General features: G+C 35.2%; 2 protein-coding genes and 1 pseudogene across 2 annotated transcripts; 1 reads left to right on the top strand and 2 right to left on the bottom strand.

Annotated features, from left to right (window-relative positions):
- Positions 1-4,081: 4,081 nt before the first annotated feature.
- On the bottom strand, positions 4,082-4,940 carry LOC115972951. The gene has a single exon (XM_031093167.1). The coding sequence runs from the start codon at positions 4,862-4,864 to the stop codon at positions 4,082-4,084; it is 783 nt and encodes a 260-aa protein (XP_030949027.1). The 5' UTR covers positions 4,865-4,940.
- Positions 4,941-14,229: 9,289 nt separating this feature from the next.
- Positions 14,230-21,845, top strand: LOC115972971 (pentatricopeptide repeat-containing protein At1g66345, mitochondrial-like). Its single transcript, XM_031093187.1, has 3 exons — positions 14,230-14,315; positions 19,416-19,564; positions 19,643-21,845. The coding sequence occupies exon 3, from the start codon at positions 19,689-19,691 to the stop codon at positions 21,339-21,341; it is 1,653 nt and encodes a 550-aa protein (XP_030949047.1). The 5' UTR covers positions 14,230-14,315; positions 19,416-19,564; positions 19,643-19,688; the 3' UTR covers positions 21,342-21,845.
- Positions 15,467-19,195, bottom strand: LOC115972950 (annotated as a pseudogene).
- Positions 21,846-22,363: the final 518 nt, after the last annotated feature.

Below are 22,363 nucleotides of genomic sequence, written 5' to 3'. Positions count from 1 at the left end.
TTGTCATGGTCCTTGGGTCCGCATTCTAAAGTCTACTCCATTAATTAGTTCCACAACTAGATGAGATCATTTAAAGTCAACCCTAATTGTCCCACCTAATTCATCCTTTTGAGAAAAATTAAAAAAGTTATAAGGATGATAAAATAACTAAATGAGTGGAAAGGGCACATTCACAGGCACATCATTGTTGCTAAGACCAATTTCTCTTGTTATAAATTATTTACAAACCCTGGGTGTGACAAGCAGGTACAAAGTACAAATACAAACAACGTACTGAAAGTAAAGGTTTGTTGGGATGGAGCAAATGAAAATAACGAAATTATCGTACTTTTTTTTTTTTCGGTTGGATAGTTAATAGGAAATAATTAGGAGGTAATATCAATTCCATCTCATTTTATTTTCCTCAAACGTTAAATTTGGGCTGAATAGAAGAGAAAAGAATGCCCTTAGCATTGGCATTGATGGAGTTGTATTGCCAAATTGCTATTTTTAGCACCATAAACAACAAAAATGAAGCTACATCAATGGTGCCATTGTTAAAAATATTAACAAACTTGTTACAGTAAACTACCATCTTTGGTAGTCTATTGTAGCAATAAAGGGATAAAAAAATTATTTGTTTATTCTTTGTCTCTCTTTTCTCTTATTAAAAAACCATTTTCTCTCTCCAGTCTTCTCTCTCTCTCTCTCTCTCTCTCTTTCCCTCTCTCTCCAACGCCTCCCTCTTCTCTCCCTTGACTGAACCAAAACTTTCGTCTCTTCACTCTTGCCTTTGGGTTCCTTGAGATCGTCGTTTGGGTTCGTGGTGGTGGGTCAGTGTAGGTTCGTGCTAATACTATTTCTATTTCTCAGCATATCGAATCAATCTCCTCTACACAAAAGGATTTTTGTGGCAAGCACATTAGATTTGTTTCATCAAGCTCCAATGACGATGAAAATGGTGATGATCCCAACAATGCTAATTCGCCATCACAAAATGTTGCAAGTTTTGACCAAGTGACTAGTTGTCCTTGGTTGAAATTGAAGAGATGGCATGGCTTAGGTTCATGCTGGTGGGTCAATTTTGTTGCGGGTGGGTTCGTCCTTTGCCTCTGTCTCTCTCTTAGTTTTTAATATCAATGGTCGGGTTGTGTTGGTTTTGGCTATGGTGGTGTGGTTGGTGGGTTTGTGGTGGGTAATGATTGGGGAAGAAAGGTTTGGTGGGTTGGCTTGTGGTGGAAGAGAGAGAGAGAGACAGAGAGGAAGAGAGAGAAATAGACGAAGAATAAAGAAAGAGTAAAAAATGATAAAAAGAATATTTAAATGAAGTGCTAAAAAAAATAGAACCATTGATGTTGAGTGTATTATAAAGTGATGTGTTAAAATAGATAAAGTGAGTTTTTAAGAAGCTAAAAGCTAAAAAATTTAGCTCCATCGATGCTAATGCTTATGTTCCTAATTCCTATCTTGTTAAACATGTTCTTAAACTCTCAACTCACCCATTGCCATTGGCCATTGCCTCATTCACATCACCACAGAAAATGCATCCGCGGCAGTCACACCAAAAAAAAAAAAACCATCGTCGAAGTTAGGAGTTGGGACTAATTATCTTATGAGCTCGCTAGTGGGCTCACAAGATAAAGATACCGCCTCCAAAGTTAGGTCTATGACCATTATGGTTCGTGTGTGTGTGATTTATCTTTCATGTTTGTGCTTGCTTGGGTTTAATCCGTATGGATCTAATTTGGGTTTGTTTTAATTTTTCATCCCTTTCAATTCTATTATGAGTTATGACCCATAAAACAAAAGGTAAAGAAAAACTGTGCTAACTTCAACGGGATGTATCACCTACAATTTGTTCAATTAGCCCAATCCCAAACTAGGCCCTATGCGTAGGCCCAACTTTGACTTTTTCCATTTGGGCCACGTGCCCTCACCGGCTTCAGCCTTGGCCCAGATGAAGGCTCAAGTTGCCTTGTATTGCGTGTGGACTTACAAAATGTGCATCTACTAACCACTATCCAGCTTAAGGCCTACGTCTACGTCCAGCCCTAATTTCCACAATAGAAAAGGGCAAGACTAAGATACAGTACTAATTTCCACAATAAAAAAGGGCAAGACTAAGATATAGTACGTATTGTTCTTTAAGTTCATTTTTTAAAATTTTGTTATGTGAATTTTTCTTATGGGATGAAAGCATATCTTTTAATTAAGTAGACACATAACTAAATTTTAAGAGAAGAACCTAAAGAACAATACCTAAACTAATCTAAACTTTGTCCAACAGAAAGGAATAGTTGAAAAATTAGTGTAGGCGTACACTGTTCATGACAACCTAATAAAACCTTTTTAAAGAAGAGCCATTTGATTCATCTCTAGCTCGTAAAAGTGTAAAACTTTTGGACAACTGACCCCACGACCTTTTTAAAGAAGAGCCATTTGGATTCATTTCTAGCTCCTAAAAGTGTAAAACCTTTGGACAATTGACTCCACCACCAAAACCAGTTGCAAAGGTAATCCAAGGACATTCACCCATTTTTTAGGTCTTTATTTATTTATTATTATTATTTTTTTCATGAAAATGGGATCAGAATGGTCAGGCTTGTTGCGGGACATTAAGCTCAGATGATTTCGAGCTTATTTTCCGTCATCGGCTCAATCTCATCGAATTTCATCTATTATTTTGGACCTTCATTTAAAAAAAAATATATAAAATGGGATGTCAAACAAAAGAAGAAAAGAAGAGGGAAGGTTGAACTCCGAGTTTCTTGGTCAATTTGGCCATTTTGATGATATATAAGCACAATAATAACAATGACAAGATTAGGTCTCATTTTCATTGATTGTTTTTCCTCCCCATTTTCCTGAGGGCACACAGGCGGCCCTGCCACTAATCTCAGGAATGCAAGGTAATGAACCAAGGGCAAAACCAAAGGTATGATCTATGTTTAAGATGTTTAGCTAAAGCAAATGAAGCATCTAAGTCAAACCCAACGATTGACTCCGGTTGTCCTTCTTCTTGCAGATAGGCAATGTACCCTTTGATATAAGTCATTCTGTGTAAAATTTCCTCATGAAAATTCAAAGGATTCTATGGATTTTCAAACTACATGTTGCTAAATGGTAAAAAATCAATAGTTCTTATGTAATTTTCACCATGCTACACATTTCGACAAATAAAAGATAACGCGAATAGTGGTCAAATGGCTGGATGGTGGTTTGTTTTTGCAAGTTTAGTGCATTAACATCTTTTTCTCCATATTAAAATTGGCAGGTTGAATTCCAACATCTTGATCCCTCTTTCCTATTGAAAATGTCTTTGCATCGATGTTTTCATGCATCTCACTAAATAAAATTACTAAAATATTCAGACCAACCAAGCACACCTCATAAACAGAAGTTACAGAATTAAGAGGTTTAAAAAAGGAACTAAGCTCATCAGGTTAGCACTTACTAGAGAACTATTCAAGAAATTGTGGTTCAAAATGGCCTCAATGTTGATTCTTCCCAGATAAACCCTAACCCATTTATACCTGGCTTTACATGCCTTAACTCTGAAGTACAAAATTTCTTGTAATTCAAAGGGATTCACAACAACCCCCCCCCTTTTTATCTTGTGTTTTAATTGTCTTAAAATACACATCGTTTGAGAATTTCACTCACAGTCAGAGACTCAGTATATTTGAGAATCAATCAGTCAATTGCACAATCTGTTACAAAATTACAAAACATGTAACCGGATTTACGCACTGTACTACAATTTATCAGAACATGAAATAACAATGGATGATTGAAAATCCACTGTCTGGATTTTCTTCATTACAATTTCTGCCTCTCTATCTAAGATCAAATTAAAACCCTGCTCTAACACAAATCTCAAATCTCTCAAACTTCACATTTGAATCAGAAATTGAAGTAAAATAAGCACGTTCAATCAAATACATTAATAAAGAGCAATATCCATTAACAAGATATCAACACAAAAAGCTAAGACAACCTATCTACAATGACATGTACAAATCACCAAAACACCCCCCCCCCCACAAAAAAAAAAAAAAAAAAAAAAAAAAAACAGAGAAATGAAAGAACACAAAACCGATACTCATTGCCTACGAAGAGAGTTGTCGAGAACCAACCTCAATCGGCGAGCGAAAACGTCCAATTCCGCCACCCTTTGCTCCTGCCACCGCCTCTCGAAGTCCATAGCTTTCGAAGAAGACTTATTATTGTCCGACAGAAGCAGCCCCCGGCGAAGGAAAACCGCCCGAACCTCCTTCAAACACTGATCAAACACATCCAACACGGCCTTTGCCCCCACCACGCCCATTCCCAAACCACCGCAAAACTCCTCGTTCTCCTCCTCATCGTCGGCATTGGCATCATACGATTGGATTTGGGGGCTCCAGAGGGACTTGGAGAGGTCGAAGAGAGCGCGATCGTGAGGTGAGAGCATGGAAGGGTTGAGGCCGCGGGCGAGTCTGGCGGAAATGACGCGGAACTTCTTTCGGAGGCGGCGGAGCTTCTCGGAGAGCTGGGATTTGGTGTAAGGCTGAGACATGGAATTGGAGAACTGGTCGAAGAAGAGGTGGAGGTCTTTGGGGAAGGAGAGACCCTGGGAATTGCAGTGGAGGAGGCCTTGGAGGAATCGGATTTCGTCGGGCTCGGTCCATATTCGGTGGAATTTGAATGGCGGCGTTTTGGCGGCGGAGCTTTCGTCGTCTCGTGGGGATTCGAGTTTGGGGGAGAGGAAATTAGGGTTAGGTTTAGAGGAAGAGGAGTCAGGGTGGTGGTGGTGGGGGGTTTTGCGTTTGATGGGGAGTTTGCGAGGAGAGGATTTGATGGAGAGCGGAGGGAGAGGTTGCGGGGTCGTTGGTGTTGAGTCCATGGCTTTGGCTTTGGGTGAAACCAGGGCTAGAGTTAGGCACTGTCTGGGTGCGTCGCTGATTGAGTGAGTCTATCACTTTTTGTTGTGTCTCGTGGTTTAATGGTTTAAGGGTGTGCCTGCCCCTGCCCCTGGTTTTGTTTGTTAGGTGTTGTTCAGTTGTTCTTATGCATTTTTTTTTGGGATAAATCTTATGCATCTATTTTGGTGATAACATATTACTTAAAACTTTTAAATCTATATTTCTGAATTTTAGTATAACATGATTTGATGAAAGAATAGTGCTATATTTCAATCAATTTTCATCAAATATTTTTATATAATTATAGTTAAATTATGTACGACCTCACTTACCATCTAATTTTCTATAAGAGTCTATTTGGTTAAGTGATTTGAGCGCTTAAAAATGTATTTTTAAAATCTAAAATGATGCTTCGCAACAACAACTCATTGTAAATTTTTTACAAATGTTTATTTTAAACCCAAAACGTTTTTTTTCGTAAAAGCTTATACAAGCATATCTTAAATTAACTATTTTAGTCCACATAAAAAGTTTTGTAACTCAATTTACATGTATCTCTCTTTGAGGAGGGGTTGGATTTGCTGAGTCCATTAAGGATTCCAAATTTTGTCAACTTACCTTTTTGGTAATGACCAATTGGGGGATGCCTTTCAATGTTGAATACTTTAATTATCCAACTATCCAACCTTGTTGTTTCCAATTATCCAACAAATCAATTAAGGGGGACGTTTCGACATCTCAAAGACACAATAACTCAAGGTAAATGCTCTAGTTTGACCAATTAGGTAATAAGTGACATGCATGTTAAAAATATAAGGGGAATTTTTTATTTTTACTATTATTTTTTGCAAACTTTGCACACAATGCTAAGCACACTGATTGAAATAAAGAGCTTTGTTGAGTAAAATATGGAATTCCAAATTTCCAATATTTAGAATGGTTTGCTGGACTCAAACGAGAGAGGAGTAGTTTTTATTTGGGTAAATTATATATTTGATCCTTATCTTTTACATCATATTTTAATTTGGTTCATAACCTTTCAATTATGTCAATTTGGTCCATAACATTTTAGTGTTGTATCATTTTAGTCCATGTCGTTATCTCTTGAATGAAATTGTTGGCGTAGCAAACGGTCAAAATAAAAAATTAGTTTATTGCCATATTGATTGCCACCTCTAACATGTCAGAATAATCTTAAATTAAAAAAAGAAAGAAGTTAAGTGAGTAATTTTTGGGATCAAAATCCCTAACCCATGATTACCTTATGTTTTTTCTTTTTTCAAACCCTAATCAAATATTTTTGTTTGATAAGAAAGCTTCATGATTTCATTAAAGAAGGGTAAACCTAAATTAAATCCAAAATCCCTGCATCCCTAAAATCCAAAATCCCCAACGGTGAGGACGACAACACCTTCTCCCTTACATTAGTGTCTTCTCCTTCCAACAACACCTTCTCTATTCCAACGACACCAGGCCTTCTCCTTGCCAGTTTGTTTTCAACCTATCCAAGCCATTCAAATTCTATCAGTACACAAACCCACCTGCTATTCTTACTCCTTTGCAATAATGGCGAGCCAATGAATAGTGGCCTTGGCAATTGGCAAAGACATTCTTCCTCGTACTTAAAAAGTGCAGCACCTACACTCCAACTAAAAAAAAGCATGTCTCCCCTGCATAGAATACCCAAAAGATGAAAATATTATTGTGAAATTAAAGAAGAACCCATGAGTTTCAAAAAACCATAAATAACAAAAAGAATGAAAGAAAGATAGATACAAGTTTTGATGTACATAGCATACTTGTATATGTAGATGTGTTCTCCAAGCAAAGAAGTTTTGGTTTAAGAGAAAGCATTAGACCAGTGGGTGGGTAGTCACCAGAGAACAAAAGGTTGAAGGGATGTCGACGGTGAAAACTGGGTGGAGATGTTATGGTGTTCTAATTTAGTTTAAGTATTTTTAAAATCTTAATGAATACTTTAAATTTGACATGTTATTGTTTTATGTGTATTTTAGTATTTTAAAAAGCTGATGGGTATTGTGCCATATCAAGAGTTTGTAAAATATTTGTAAAATAGTTTGTGTTTGTAGTTACGTCAGCGATTTCCATCCAAGAGATAACGGAATGACTAAATCGACACAATACTAAAAAGTTAGGCTTCGTTTGGGAGTTTAGAAGGGAAGGGAATGGAATGGAATAGAATGATCGTAAGGGAATGGAAATGAATGGAATATATTTAAGTAAGGGAAAAGAATGGAATGGAATGGAATTAAATAACCTTGATCGGATGTTTTAAAATAAAAGAATGGAAATTAATGAAAATGAATGGAATGTAAGTAATCTTATTTGAGGGCAACATAAAGAGAATGGAATTGAATCATTTTATGACAATATTACTATTAAACTCTTATTTTAAAATAATGAGTTGAATATATAGGGGTATTTTGGGAATTTTTATAAAAAAAATCATTAAATCTAATTCCATTCCCTCCCATTCCTCTCAATTTCTGGGAGAATGAAAATTTGAGATTTTAAGAGAATAGAGAGGAATGAGTGTTCCTTTCTACCAATTCCATTCCCTCTTACTTAAACTCCCAAACAAGGGAAGAGAAGAATATTCTAAAATAATTCTTTTCATTCATTTCCATTCCATTCCCTTCCCTCATTCCAAACAAAGTATAGGGACTAAATTGACACAATTGAAAAGTTAGAGACCAAATTAAAATATGGTGTAAAGGATAGAGATCAAATATGCAGTTTACCTTTTTTTATTTTAAGTCTCAATCTTTTAAAATGAGATATCATTGATTGGAAGAGTTTTCCTTTCTTCTTTATTTTTAGGGGCTAGGAGACAAATGTACCTTACTATGATATCATGTACTCATAAAGGTGATCTGGGCCAGAGGTGATATTTTGTGTAATAATTGCATATAAATATCTTTATATTAGACTAATCACCTGCACTTTGCGCGTGTAATAATGCTCTTCTTTATTATTATTATTATTTTAGTTTAGTGTTATAATATTTAAAAGTGATATATAAATAATCATTTGTGTTTTTTTTTTTTTTTAAAGAAAGAAATAAGGTGACGTTGTTTAAAATTGAGATAAAAATAGTGTTCTAAGTTTTAGGCTGAATGGATAAGATAAAAGAAAAGTCTAAAACTTAGGAACAGTAAATTATTCTTTTAACCAATTTGTGTTTTTTAATTTAAAATTATTTAACTAAAAGATAGGGTTATTTTAGAGAGTTTAAGAATTTGTATGATGGATGCAAAATATTGAAACCCAAATAAGGAATCATGTTATTAATAATATAGATGGGAGATTAAAAAAAAAAAAAATTTCTCTACATGCGAGAGGTGAGTCCCATGCTTGTGGATTTGGTGTCCATGAGAAATTGTGAGAGAATTGATATACTTATACATACAATAATAAGGGTAAAATGAACAAAGAACTCTAAACTTATTACTTATATGTTGTTGGAGTAATATCATTTTAACTTCTCCCCATATTTGATACATAAATTTGGGCATAGTAGTAAATAAATTCTTTTTATTAGAAATCGGTCTATTTGCTAATGAAAAAGTAATGTATCAACTCATAATTAAAAGGGCATATTACAACTTACCTATCTGTGGTTTGACCAAAATTTAAGTAACCTACCTGTAATTTGAAATTTGACACTTTATCCACTTAAGGTTAGCTCCGTTAGAGTTTCGTAACCAACCTCTGTTAAAAATAGGGCTAAATATATAATTTTACTTCACTTTTATGTTTCTCTCTTCCCAAAACAAAAAAACACATAAAAAAACAAGACAAAACAAAATAAAAAAGGGAGGGTTTTGTAAAAAGTAATATTTTGAACCTATATTCAAAACTTCTAACAACAATTACAAAAAAAGTAACAAATCAAACAAAAATACCAACAATAAATCTGAGCACTTAGCAATGAAAATGTGGTTTTGGCATCTCTCTTAACTCACATAGATGTTAAAACCCTTATACAAGTTTTGATGTACATAGCATACTTGTATATGTAGATGTGTTCTCCAAGCAAAGAAGTTTTGGTTTAAGAGAAAGCATTAGACAAGTGGGTGGGTAGTCACGAGAGAACAAAAGGTTGAAGGGATGCCGGCGGTGAAAACTGGGTGGAGATGTTATGGTGTTCTAATTTAGTTTAAGTATTTTTAAAATCTTAATGAATACTTTAAATTTGACATGTTATTATTTTATGTGTATTTTAGTATTTTAAAATGCTGATGGGTATTGTGCCATATCAAGAGTTTGTAAAATATTTGTAAAATAGTTTGTGTCTGTAGTCACATCAGCAATTTTCAACCAAGAGATAACGGCAATGACTAAATTGACACAATACTAAAAAGTTAGGCTCCGTTTGGGAGTTTAGAAGGGAAGGGAATGGAATGAAATAGAATGATCATAAGGGAATGAAAATGAATGGAATGGAATGTATTTAAGTAAGGGAAAGGAATGGAAAAGAATGGAATGGAATAGAATTAAGTAACCTTGATCGGATGTTTTAAAATAAAGGAATGGAAATGAATGGAATGTAGGTAATCTTGTTTGAGAGCAACATGGAGGGAATGAAATTGAATAATTTTATGACAATATTACTATTAGACTCTTATTTTAAAATAAAGAGTTGAATAGTAGTAAATAAATTCTTTTTATTAGAAATCGGTCAATTTGCTAATGAAAAAGTAATGTATCAACTCATAATTAAAATGGCATATTACAACTTACCTACCTGTGGTTTGACCAAAATTTAAGTAGTCTACCTATAATTTGAAATTTGACACTTTATCGATCTGAGGTTAGCTCCGTTAGAGTTTCGTAACCAACATCTGTTAAAAATAGGGCTAAATATATAATTTTACTTCACTTTTATATTTCTCTCTTCCCAAAACAAAAAACACATACAAAAACAAGACAAAACAAAATAAAAAAGGGAAGGTTTTGTAAAAATTAATATTTTGAACCTATATTCAAAACTTCTAACAACAATTACAAAAAAGTAACAAATCAAACAAAAAAACCAACAATAAATCTGAGCACTTAGCAATGAAAATGTGGTTTTGGCATCTCTCTTAACTCACATAGATGTTGAACAAGAAGAACATATCGACTCCACAAATCTCATATTACCCTTCTCTCTCTCTCTCTCTCTCTCTCTCACTCACACACACACACACACACAAAGCTAAATATGCATTATGATTGTTATTGTCTTGTCCATTGGAACCCTTTCAAAGCCTTAGATTGCAGATGATTTCCCAAATTAAATTTTGTTTTGTTGCTTCTTTCCCACTTGTCATATGACCTCAATCTTATCTTTCAGACTGAGGTTCATTATAGTGTTCTACATGTAATAATGTTAATAGACTTCAATGTGGATTAAAAAAATTCTAATCTATTAAAAATTGAACTTAAGCATTTTTTCTTTTCTTTTCAAGGTTAGTTACTTACAACTTTTGTTTCTGCAATTCTGTTTTTATTTGAAATATTACAGGTGAAATTGGAGCAGGGTATTGAGATGTTGAATATTTTCAAGAATTTTGAAACTAATATGCCCATTTTGGATGATTTTGATTACTATGAAGAGCGGCAGAGAGCCATGCAAGAAAGGAAGGCCAGACAGCGGCCTGATGGCTGTCAAGAGTAGTTGGAGACAATGAGCACAGAAATGCTGTTGCTTTACCCAGTGATTTCATCAAGCAGATGTCACAGAATTTTGCTCAAGTTGTTCGCATGGATGAGGGTGGTAAAGAAGTCCCCCTCACTGCCTCACGGAACGAGCTACTTTTGCCTCAAATGTCAAAAACCCTCCCTTTTTTTATCTTGTTTTGTCTTGTTTTTGTATGTGTTTTATGTTTTGAAGGGAGAAAGACATAAAAGTTAAGCAAAATTACATATTTAGCTTTATTTTTAATCGAGGTTGATTACAGAATTCTAATTAAGTTAATATTGGGTGGGTAAAGTATCAAATTTTAAACCACATGTAGGTAATTTAAATTTCAATCAAATCATATGTGAGTAAGTTGTAACATGCCTTAATTAAAAAAAAAAAAAAAATTTGAGAATCATAAATATTAGAAACAAAATTGAAAATAACAAAGGGTAAAACTTTTATGTCATAACAGTACACATTATTCTTTTAGTAATTTACCATTAACAAATTGATGGAAGAAGTCCATTTTTAGAGGGGGAGCTTGTGTCCGACCATTGTCATTGGACATATTGTGATGCGAACACACGTCCACTCTTGAACATGTGTCCGTATCTTAACATGTATATGTGTTTGGTGACGATGGGTCACTGGACACAAGCCATTCCTTTTTTTTTTTTTTTAGAGACCATATTATTGAGTTAATGTACCATATTATTGAGTTAATGTACTAAATTGACAAAATAGTAAAAAAAAGAAAAAGAAAAAAAGAAAAAAAGAAAAGGTGTTTTTGTCGGTTGTGGCAAAGGTGTGGTTGTTTGTGGTGCCAGCAGTAAATTCCAGGTCTACTCCTCTGAAGTCAAATCCATTCTGGGTAACAACCAGCAGCTGCTGACTCTACTTGAAGTGGCCAATGATAGCAAATGGAGAGAGTATGGTATTGCCTGTAAGTTACAGGCAATACCATACTCCCAAAAAATGACCAAAATACCTTCAAAACCCAAAAAATGACCAAAATTCCCCCAAAACCCAAAAAATGACCAAAATACCCCCAAAACCCACAAATGACCAAAATACCTCCAAAATCTCTAAAATGAGCAAAATACCCCCAAAACCTCTCAAATGTCCAAAATATCCCCAAAACCCAAAAACTGACCAAAATACCCTCAAAACCCAAAAAATGACCAAAATACCCCTAAAACCCACAAAATGAGAAAAATACCTCCAAAACCTCTAAAATGAGCAAAATACCCCCCCCCCCAACAAAACCTCTAAAATGTCCAAAATATCCCCAAAACCCAAAAATTACCAAAATGCTTCATAAACCTAAAAAATGACCAAAATGCCCCCTAAACCTTAAAAATGACCGAAATACCTTTGAAACCTTAAAATTACCAAAAATACCCCCGAAACCTAAAAAATGACCAAAATACCTCTAAAACTTGTAAAATGATTAAAATACCTCAAGACCTAAAAAATTACTAAAATAACCCCAAAACCTATTACAATGACCAAAATACCCCAAAAACCTAAAAAAATGACCAAAATATCCCCAAAACCTAACAATTACCAAAATACGCCCTAAACCAAAAAAATTACCAAAATACTCCTTAAACCTAAAAAATTACCAAAATACTCCATAAACCTTAAAAATGACTGAAATACCTCTAAAACCTAAAAAATAACTGAAATACCCCAGAAACCTAAAAAAATTACCAAAATACCCTGAAACCTAAAAAATGATCAAAATACCCCCAAAAAACCTAAAAATAAAATGACCAAAATAACCCCAAAACCTAAAAAAATGATCGATAAAACCCATGAAACCCAAATTATGACCAAAATGCCCCTAAACATGTAAGATGACCAAAATACACCTGAAACATCTAAAATTACCGAAATAGAGGTTTCAGGGTATTTTGGATGTTTTAAGGATATTTTTGACAAATTAAAGGTTCTAAGAGTCTTTCATTCATTTTATAGGTTTCGAGGGAATTTCGATAATTTTTTAGGTTTCGGGGTTATTTTGATCATCTTTTAGATTCTAAGGGTATTTTAGCCATTTTTTAGGTTACGAGGGCATTTCTGTCATCTTTTAGTTTTAGGGTTATTTCAGTAAATTTCTAGGGTTCAGAAGTATTTTGGTAATTTGTAGGTTTTGGGGTATTTCGGTAATTTTTTAGGTTTCGGTGGTATTTTGGTCATTTTTAGGTTTCGAGGGTATTTTGGTATTTTTTGAGGTTTTGGAGGTATTTTGGTCATTTTTAGGTTTTGGGGGTATTTTGGTAATTTTTTGAGGTTTTGGGGGTATTTTGGTCATTTTTAGGTTTTGGGGGTATTTTGGTCATTTTTTGGGTTTCGAGGGTATTTTGGTAATTTTTAGGTTTCGGGGTATTTTGGTCAGTTTTTTGGGTTTCGAGGGTATTTTGGCCATTTTTTGGGTTTTGGAAGTATTTTGGTCGTTTTTTGGGTTTCGAGGGTATTTTGGTCATTTTTCGGGTTTCAAGGGTACTTGGTATTTTTTGAGTTTCGGGGGTATTTTGGTATTTTTTGAGGTTTTGGGGGTATTTTGGTAATTTTTTGGGTTTCGAGGGTATTTGGTCAGTTTTTGGGTTTCGGGGGTATTTTGGTAATTTTTTAGGTTTCGGGGTATTTTGGTCATTTTTTTTGGGTATTTTGGTATTTATAGGTTTCGGGGTATTTTGGTCATTTTTTGGGTTTCGGGGGTATTTTGGCATTTTTTGGGTTTTGGAAGTATTTTGGTCATTTTTAGGTTTCAGAGGTATTTTGGTAATTTTTTGGGTTATAGGGGTATTTTGGTAATTTTTAGGTTTTGGGGGGTATTTTGGTCATTTTTTTTTGGGTTTTGGGGGTACTTTGATAATTTTTTGGGTTTCGGAGGTATTTTGGTCATTTTTAGGTTTTGATGGTATTTTGGTCCTTTTTTTGGATTTTAAGGGTATTTTGGTCATTTTTTGGGTTTTGGGGATATTTTGGTCATTTTTATGTTTTGGAGGTATTTTGGTCATTTTTTAGGTTTTGGGGGGTATTTTGGTAATTTTTAGGTTTCGGGGGTATTTGGTCATTTTTTGAGTTTTGGGGGTATTTTGGTCATTTTTTAGGTTTTAGGGGGTATTTTGGTCATTTTAGTGGTTTTTAAACATATTTGGTGATTTTAGAGATATCAGGGGTATTTTGGTTATTTTAGTGGTTTTTAAGCATATTTGGTGATTTTTGAGACATCAGGGGTATTTTGGTTATTTTAGGGTTTCATGGGTATTTTGGGATAATTTTAGAGATTTTTGGGATAATTTTGGATGTCCAAGGGTATATTGGTAATTTTGGAAGATTAGGGGTATTTGCATCATTTTAGGTATTTATGAGTATTTTGGAAGTCAAGAGGGTATTCAAGTAGTTTTAAAGGTATTTGGGTCATATTAGGTTAAATGGGTGGGTTACTAATTAAATGGGTTGAGTTGATAATGGATAATTAATTTATATATAAACGGGTCATAAATAGATAAATGAGTAATTATACACCCAACCCATCTATGACTCAACCCATTTATAACCCAATCCGCCCATTTACCACCCCTACCTGTAACAAGCTCCCTCCTTGGTTTCTGCTTTTGGTTGGTACATTACTCTGCTTCTTGTGTTTCTAATTCTTGGGGATTTGGTGTGCTCTGGCTCTCTGTTAGCCAGATGTCAGACTGTTCAGAACTTGCCTTACTGGTTGGTGATTGGTGAGTGACTACTTCATCTCTCTATGAAAATCTAGTTTTTTCTTTATTCATTTATTCCAAATATGAACTTGATTGCCTCAAACAACTGGCTTGTGAGTTAATTTATCCAGGAATTGAAATTTGTGCATACCCACTTGTGGATTCGATTGTTTATTTTTTTTTTTTTGCATTATTGTTTGGTGGGTTCAATTAATTCAGTTGTCTTTTTATGCATGCCCGCTTTTGCCTTGTTTCTTTTGGATTTCTATGCATACCATCTGAAACGATTGTTTGAAAGAACTGTCTGGTGAATTAGTATAATCCAAAATTGAGTTTTTGCACACCCATTTGTGCATTTGATTGTTTTGAAATTTTTGCTGATTGGGTTCAATTTTTATTCTGCATATTTTCTTTAGGATTTGGTTTCTCTGTAACAATTATCTTTCAGGGTTTATTTCTTTTCTTTTTTTGGTTGTAAAAGTGTAAATCTTTACATAACCTCTTGTGAACTTTGTTTTAGAATAGATTATAACCTAGAAACTTGACAGGCTTCGAAGCTGGTTCTCTAGAACTCTAGAAGATCTTCAGTAACATATTTCATTGAAGTTTCTATGTTTATATAGGCACGTGTGCTAGGTGGTCGAAGAAATGACTAAACAGATTGCAGCTATATCAAATGATTTTTTTTATTGTCAATAGCATCATCACCAATGACAATGAAAAACATATTGCAACAAAAGCTAACACTGAACACATGAGGAATTTCGTCTCTGTTAAAAAATTAGTATAATACACTGTTCCATGCCAGGTGGCTGTAGGAAGGTTTCAAAACTATACTGCACTATTTTATGAGTTCAAATTTTGGGGTCTCACCAAAGCTGACCACCTCAGAAAAATCTCAGCCTATTGACATGATAACTGATCATTCTGGCCATGACATGGAATGGAAAATGAAAATTGGCGTTTAAAATTTCTGAATAAAGTTAGAGCTTTCAATTAAGACTGGTGAACTTGATCACCTACTTTGCAATAGCCTCAGATAACATCCGAGTACCAGCACCACTGAATGCAATCTTAAAATTTAGACTAGTATGAGGTTTGTAAGCACAACCAACTTACAACATAAAAAATAAATGAATAGCACTCAAAATTCCAGTTTCATGTTTGCTGAATTACCCCTTGGCGTTGGAACCCCATTTCCTGGCAAATCCACTTACAGAAAGAAGCCTTGACAGAAAGCCCTGGTTGCTGTCGCAATTGTCCTTGTCACTGAAATTGCTTAAATTGCTTATAAGGGACCAGTGTGTCTCAAAGTCTGACTCATAAGTCATAACCCCTTCATTGCATCACTTGAATGAATTCTGATGCCTTCTTGAGATTGTCTTCTAAGCGATACCTATTAATTACAGTGGAGTACATCTCCCTCGTTGGACTTTCACCAACCTGAAGCATAGAAATTAGAAAATCTTCAGCTTCTGCAGTTCTACCATTTTGGCAGAAGGCATGGATGAGCATGCCCGAAGTGTTAATGCTCTACTTAAGATTCTTACACAACATTTCAGTATAAAAATCCATAGCTTCATCCAATCTATTCTGGGTACAAAAACCTTGAATTACTGAATCCTAACTAGTAGAATTTGGAACATTTCATTTCTTCAGCATCGTGTTCATAAGATCAACAGCCTTGTTCAGTCTCCCATACCAACAAAATCACTTAATTAGATTATCATAATTGATATTGTCAGGAATTAGGCATTCTCTACCATTCTGTCCAACAGATCTTCTGCTTCTTGAAGCTTACGATGGGAAAGAAGGCCCCCAACAATTGTGTTTTGGATGCTTGAATTATGAACCCAACCTCTTGATTCCATTTCTTGACTCAACTGCAATGCTTTTCCAATATCACTAACATTACACAAGCTGCTAATTACTGCTCTCAAGCTCTGATTACTAGGCCTAATTTCATTAGAAATCATCATAGACAGCCAGTGCACTGTACTCGATACATCTTTACACTCAGAAATTATAAGTGATTTCATTGGCTTGCAGTTCCTTCTCTTGCAATTCATCTAATATTTTATTTACAAGTGAACTGTTCCCTGTTGCAAAAAGGGAGCATATCAAAATGTTGTAGATGATGAGGTCATTTGAATATCTTTGTCCAAGCATAAGCACCTTCAGACTCAATGCATGAAGGACCCTACCCTCCAAAAGCATCAAGCGCACCAAATTCCGGTAACTTGAGATTGAGAGGCCTAAATTTTTTCTTATAATAATACCAAGTAGCTCCTCAACTTTCCTCATGTTTTTCACTTGACAATGCTCTTATCAGCATGTTATAAATTTCTGCATCTGGAAGTAGCCCCTTCAAAAACATATCCTGGAATAGTGTGGATACTTCTTGAATGTTGCCTGTCATACAAAACCCTTTCATTAGCGCACAATGTAAAGGAAATGAATATGAAGATTGCTCTCGTAAACCAATCTCTTTTAAGGCAATGGATTTCTCATATCTGCCAGCCCTGCACGGCTCGGGAATTAGTAAAACAGAAATATCCTAAGATGGAGCCAAATTTCAACCCAGCATATTGTCCAATATTGTAAAGACAACTGAAAAAATTTTCTCCTTACAAAACCCTCTTAAAACATGGCTAAAAGCCGTGTGATCCAAGATGCAACCATAATTTAGAATTTCATCCAACAATAAATGTGCAACTCCTGTAAAACCTCTAACACAAAGCGTTTCAAGGAATTCAGAGAAAATATCTAACCCTAAGTGAGGGTTATAAACTAGCATACATTCTAGAAGCTGTAATGCTTCCACAAGCATTTCTCGCTGGCAAAGACACCCCACAAGAGCTTTACAATCCTCCAACCCTGGTAATCATTTGTTTCTTTGAGCAATTTCCCAGCAACCATGAGGGTCCTTCAAGTTCCCTTTCTTACATAAACTCATTATTAGAGCAGTGTAGGCCTCATTCTTGACAATTAAATGCCGTTGGTGTATCCTGTCCAATATTAGCCTCCCACCATTTGTCAATCCTTTCTTGCTGTATGCTTGGACAAGCAAATTGAGAGTTTCTTGGCCAAGCTGATTAACCAACTCTGGGATGAACAAAGCCCTTTAACTAACACTGAGAAAACAGGCAAAGATATTTCTTGTCCCCATCGAATCATTTCTTTTACCAGTTCCAATGCAGCTCTAAAATTTCCATGATCGCATTTCTGCATTACTAGTGAGCTAAAATCAGGTAGCATGGAATCTTCAAGAACCCTGGTGACTGTTTTACCATACTCATCCAGGTCTGTATCTAGGTAGAGACCATTCCCAAGATTACAGAGAAACTCTGTTTTAGAAAATCCTGCATCATTGTCCCTTTTCAACCTCACAGCTGATGGATTGAACCTCAATACCATAAATGCTTTGGAAAGTGGATCCTCCAATGAAGAGAGCTGAAGAAAACCATGGCTAGCCATCTTGCAAACTATCATTTTCACTTCATCAAATTGTCTACCTTCAGGCGGTGTCCCCTGATCCACCATTATAGGAACATATATTAGGTTTCAGTGATTTAGTCAACATTTCTGACATATAGACGAAGGCATTTTTCAGTTTCCCTTCATGACAATTCCAACCAATCAAAATCCCAAAGGTTATTTCATCAGTATTGAAACCTAAATCTTCCAATTCTCGCAAAAACAAGTCTGACCTTTCTGTGCCTGAATTGCTACAATAACAGTTGGGGCACACTTCATCTCAGCAAAGAAACTCAGCAGATCCTCAAAGTCCTTCTTCTTACAGTACCCACGAGCAATTTCATTAATAACTAGGCTACTAGGCTCCAAACTAGAAACCACAGCCCTCTTGACAAGATTTCTTCCTTCTTCAATCTTTCCATCCCTACAAAGTAGTCTAATGACATTCTCCAAACTAGCTTTCTCTGCACCACTAAAATTAACATTCATCTCCAACATGTCCCAACAAACTTGATGCGCTAATTGAATTTTCTTCTTCAAACCAAAATATCAAGAACACAACAACGCATCATGGATGGCGCTAAACCTTGCATACACAATAACATCTCTCTCTAATTCACCCCACCAACATAAGCTTCAATCAAATTACTGAAAATTTCGTGACTATCCAATGAAATTCCTTGACTTTCAATTTTACAAAGCAAGAATTCAGCTTCCCTAAGCATCCCCACATGGACAAGCAACAAGGCCATGACTTCACATGGCCAAGGGAGATGCTTAAAACCCTTATACTGTTCATTAGCCCACTTAAAAATTTCCTACAATTTGTGATGCTGGTGCAAGCTGTGATTGCTGATATTATATACAGGGTTTTTCTGGTGCAAAAATGTGAAATCTAATTAAAATTTTAGTAGGATCTTTTCTGTTTGTGGAGGATCCCTGTATCAGTTTTTGATCCTAGTTATTTGTTGCTAGGTTGTAGCTCTTGCTTTGTTGTTTGTTGATGTTTGCAGCTAGTTGCTGCTTCTTGTTATGTTGGTCTTTTAAATAAAATTTTTCTTATTCATTAAAAAAAAAATATATGGAGAAAAACCAATTCCTCTTGGGGTGTGGGATTTGATGAATTTCTTCCGTGCCCAATTTGTAGTGTACCCTAAGAGTTTTGGATTTATGATGGAGAAGGCCAAGAAGCCCTTTGTTATAATAACTTGGAGATAAACTCAGAAGAAACTTTCAGTCCCTTACTCATATCTGTTCGCATTCATTGAGTTTATATATTGTTGGTGGACAATTTCACCATTTTTCTATTCCTGTTTTAGATGGATTTCCTATGCACAATAGTATTTTTGTGAGAGAGAGAGAGAGAGAGAGAGAGAGAGAGGGAGAGAGAGAGAGAGAGTCATGACCTCGAAATTCCCTAACATGTTACTAGTAAAAAAAAAAAAGTTGATAGTCATATTAATTACTTAATAGTGAAATATTTTTATTGAATAAATAAATTTAACAATTCTGCTTTGGAAGATGTAGTTTAGTAGAGGCTATGTCAAATAATAGGAGAATGATTCATATAATGTTTCCAAAATCATTGTGGTAAATCTTTGACTGGTTGCTTGAATCTTGATTCTGACTTAATGTTTTTGGCAGGTTTGTGTACTATTAGAGGAAAGAGCAATACTGTAGTGCATTCTCCGTCTTGCCATTACTTTTTCATCATAACAGAAATCAAACTTTGATGTTTTGGTTATCTGTTAGTTCTTGCCAGATGCTGTGAATCTAAGTGGTGTTTGCCCAAGGTAAGATTACTATCCTGAGATTGACAATGTTAGAATGTACTACCTATATGCTTTATTGATTTCATTGGTAATGTGCAGAGACATAAAAAAATTGCCTCTTAATTGAATCCATGATAGCAAAATCATGCTTTCAGTGTGTCGAATTATACCATCCTTGGTTTCCATATCAGTCAAGAATTCCAGTAGCCTATGTGTTCATAGTCCTCCGTCAGTGGTAGCTAAATTCATTCATGGTTGTACAGAAGTGAACATTGATACCGTAGTCAATTCCATATGTGGTTCATTCAGGAAGGGCTGTAATTGGGACATTCTGGCTCAAAATTTTGATTCTGTTCGCTTAAATGATTTGATTGTTGAGAAGGTACTGCTGGAATTAAAGGAACCAACTGATGCAAAACGGGCTCTGGCTTTCTTCCATTGGTCAGCACAAAGGAAAAAGTTTGAACATGGGAATTGGTCTTATTGTATCACAATTCATATTTTGGTTCAAGCACGACTGCTTACGGATGCTCGAGCATTGCTTGAATCAGTTTTGAAAAAAAATGCAGGGAGCCATTTGAGATTTTCAGTTGTGGATTCTCTACTTAGCAGTTACAAGATTACAGTTTCAACTCCATTTGTGTTTGATTTGTTAGTACAGGCTTATGCTAAACTCAGAATGTTTGAGATTGCTTTTGATGTCTGCCGCTATTTGGAAGAACATGGCTTCTCTTCAAGCCTTATAAGTTTCAATACTTTAATTCATGTTGTTCAAAAATCTGATCAAGTCCCTCTAGTTTGGAAGATTTATGAGCATATGATTCAAAATAGAACGTATCCAAATGAAGTAACAATCCGAACCATGATAAGTGCATTGTGCAAGGAAGGGCATTTGCAGAAATATGTCGACATATTGGACCAGATCCATGGTAAGAGATGCTCTCCTTCAGTGATTGTTAATACCAGTTTAATCTTAAAGATTTTAGAGGAGGGAAGAATTGAAGATGGTATGGTATTATTGAAGAGAATGTTGCAAAGGAGTATGATTCTTGATACAATTGCTTATTCACTAATTATTCATGCTAAAGTAAAACTTGGGAATTTGGAATCAGCGTGGAAAGTGTATGAAGAAATGCTAAATAGAGGTTTCCAAGCAAATCCTTACATCTATACTTTGTTTATAGGAGTCCATTGTAAAGAGGGAAGAATAGCAGAAGCACATTGCCTAATGAAGGAGATGGAAGATCTGGGTTTGAAGCCGTATAGTGAATGTTTTGATCTTCTCATTGAGGGGTGTGCTAAAGCAGGAAAATTGGAAGAGAGTTTAATGAATTGTGAGAAAATGTTGGAGAGGAGACTTGTTCCTAGTTGTTGGGCTTTCAATGAGATGGTAGGAAAGCTCAGTGAAAATGGGAATGTGGAGCAGGCCAATGCAGTGTTAACTATTTTGTTAGATAAAGGATTCCTGCCTGACGAGATTACATACTCTCATCTGATTGAGGGTTATGGCAAAAAAGGTGAGTTTCATGAAGTTGTCAAACTCTACTATGAAATTGAAAACAGATCACTGTCTCCTGGATTATTGGTCTATGTGTCAATGATCAGGAGCCTTTGCCTATCTGGGAAAGTGGAGGAAGCAGAAAAATATTTGAGGATTATGAAAGAACGTTCACTGGCCCCAACTGCGTGCATTTACGAGACATTGATTGCAAGCCACTCTAAAAAAGGTGATAGAACAAGGGCTCTTCACCTTCAGGATGAAATGTTTTCACAAGGACTGAAGCCTAGTTGTTCGTAGCTTTCTGGTTAAAGTGCAAAGAACATTGAAGACTAGTGTCCACTCGGGATACAGAGTAACTCCTATTGACTTTAAAAAGCTAGCTTTAGCGATTCTTAAACTATACTGCTGACCTGGATCCGAATTGCACCAGCTCAAGTTGTTCATGTAAGTACTACAGGTGGAAAGGATTCCATACACAGAGAACGCTAATAAACGCAGGAAGGATGGTTTTGTCAGTACCTGATTGGGCTTGTGCTGAGTCTGCTGACCACACATATGCACACACACAAATAGATGATTCTGAGTCCAGATAGGTGCTGATCATCCTATAACTTTTTGCTCTTTTCTATGATCTCTGTCCATGTAATTCTTTTATCATAATTTAGTGGATTCAGTTTTGCAAGGCAATGGATCTTATTATCTATTGGTGCTAATCATGTAATTTGATACTAGGAAATGGTGATCCTTTACTGATTGATTTAGTGGCCTGAAAAAAAAGAAGAAAGAAGAAGAAATAAAACACGCTTTGGTTATATGTTTTTGTTACTGCAGAAGTTTTAATGTAGTTGTTGGGGGCAAGCGTTTACTCTTTCCCTAAGTATAAACGGATTACACTTTTGGTACATAGAAAATAATTATGGCTGCAATTTTCTTTTTGGTATGTAGTACAATTACAATTTACTTATCTTCTATTCAAGTCAAAGCTCAGCTTACAGTTTTGTGAGTCCTAATTCACAATTTCACATTAGTAAATTACAGTTTCTTTGTCTTATAAGACTAGGTGGAGGTTGAAGTCATGAAATCAGTAATTATAATGGATGAGTGTATAGTTTCCCAATAATTAGAATAAGAAAAATGGAGGGCCTTTTTATGATTCGCATCAAAGTCAAACACCAAAGGTTTAGTGCAATTTTTTTGTCCTTGCTTTGGAGTGTGGAGACAAATGATTATAATACATTAACAATTGAAATCGTTTTTGTTTTTTAGAATGATTAACAATTGAAATCATGATTGTGCATAATTTGGTCGAATCCAACTGA

Source organism: Quercus lobata, unplaced genomic scaffold (genome assembly GCF_001633185.2).
Source record: "Quercus lobata isolate SW786 unplaced genomic scaffold, ValleyOak3.0 Primary Assembly Scq3eQI_100, whole genome shotgun sequence".
Lineage (NCBI taxonomy): Eukaryota > Viridiplantae > Streptophyta > Magnoliopsida > Fagales > Fagaceae > Quercus > Quercus lobata.
Note: the sequence above shows the minus strand (reverse complement) of the source record. Positions and strands in the feature narration are given on the sequence as shown.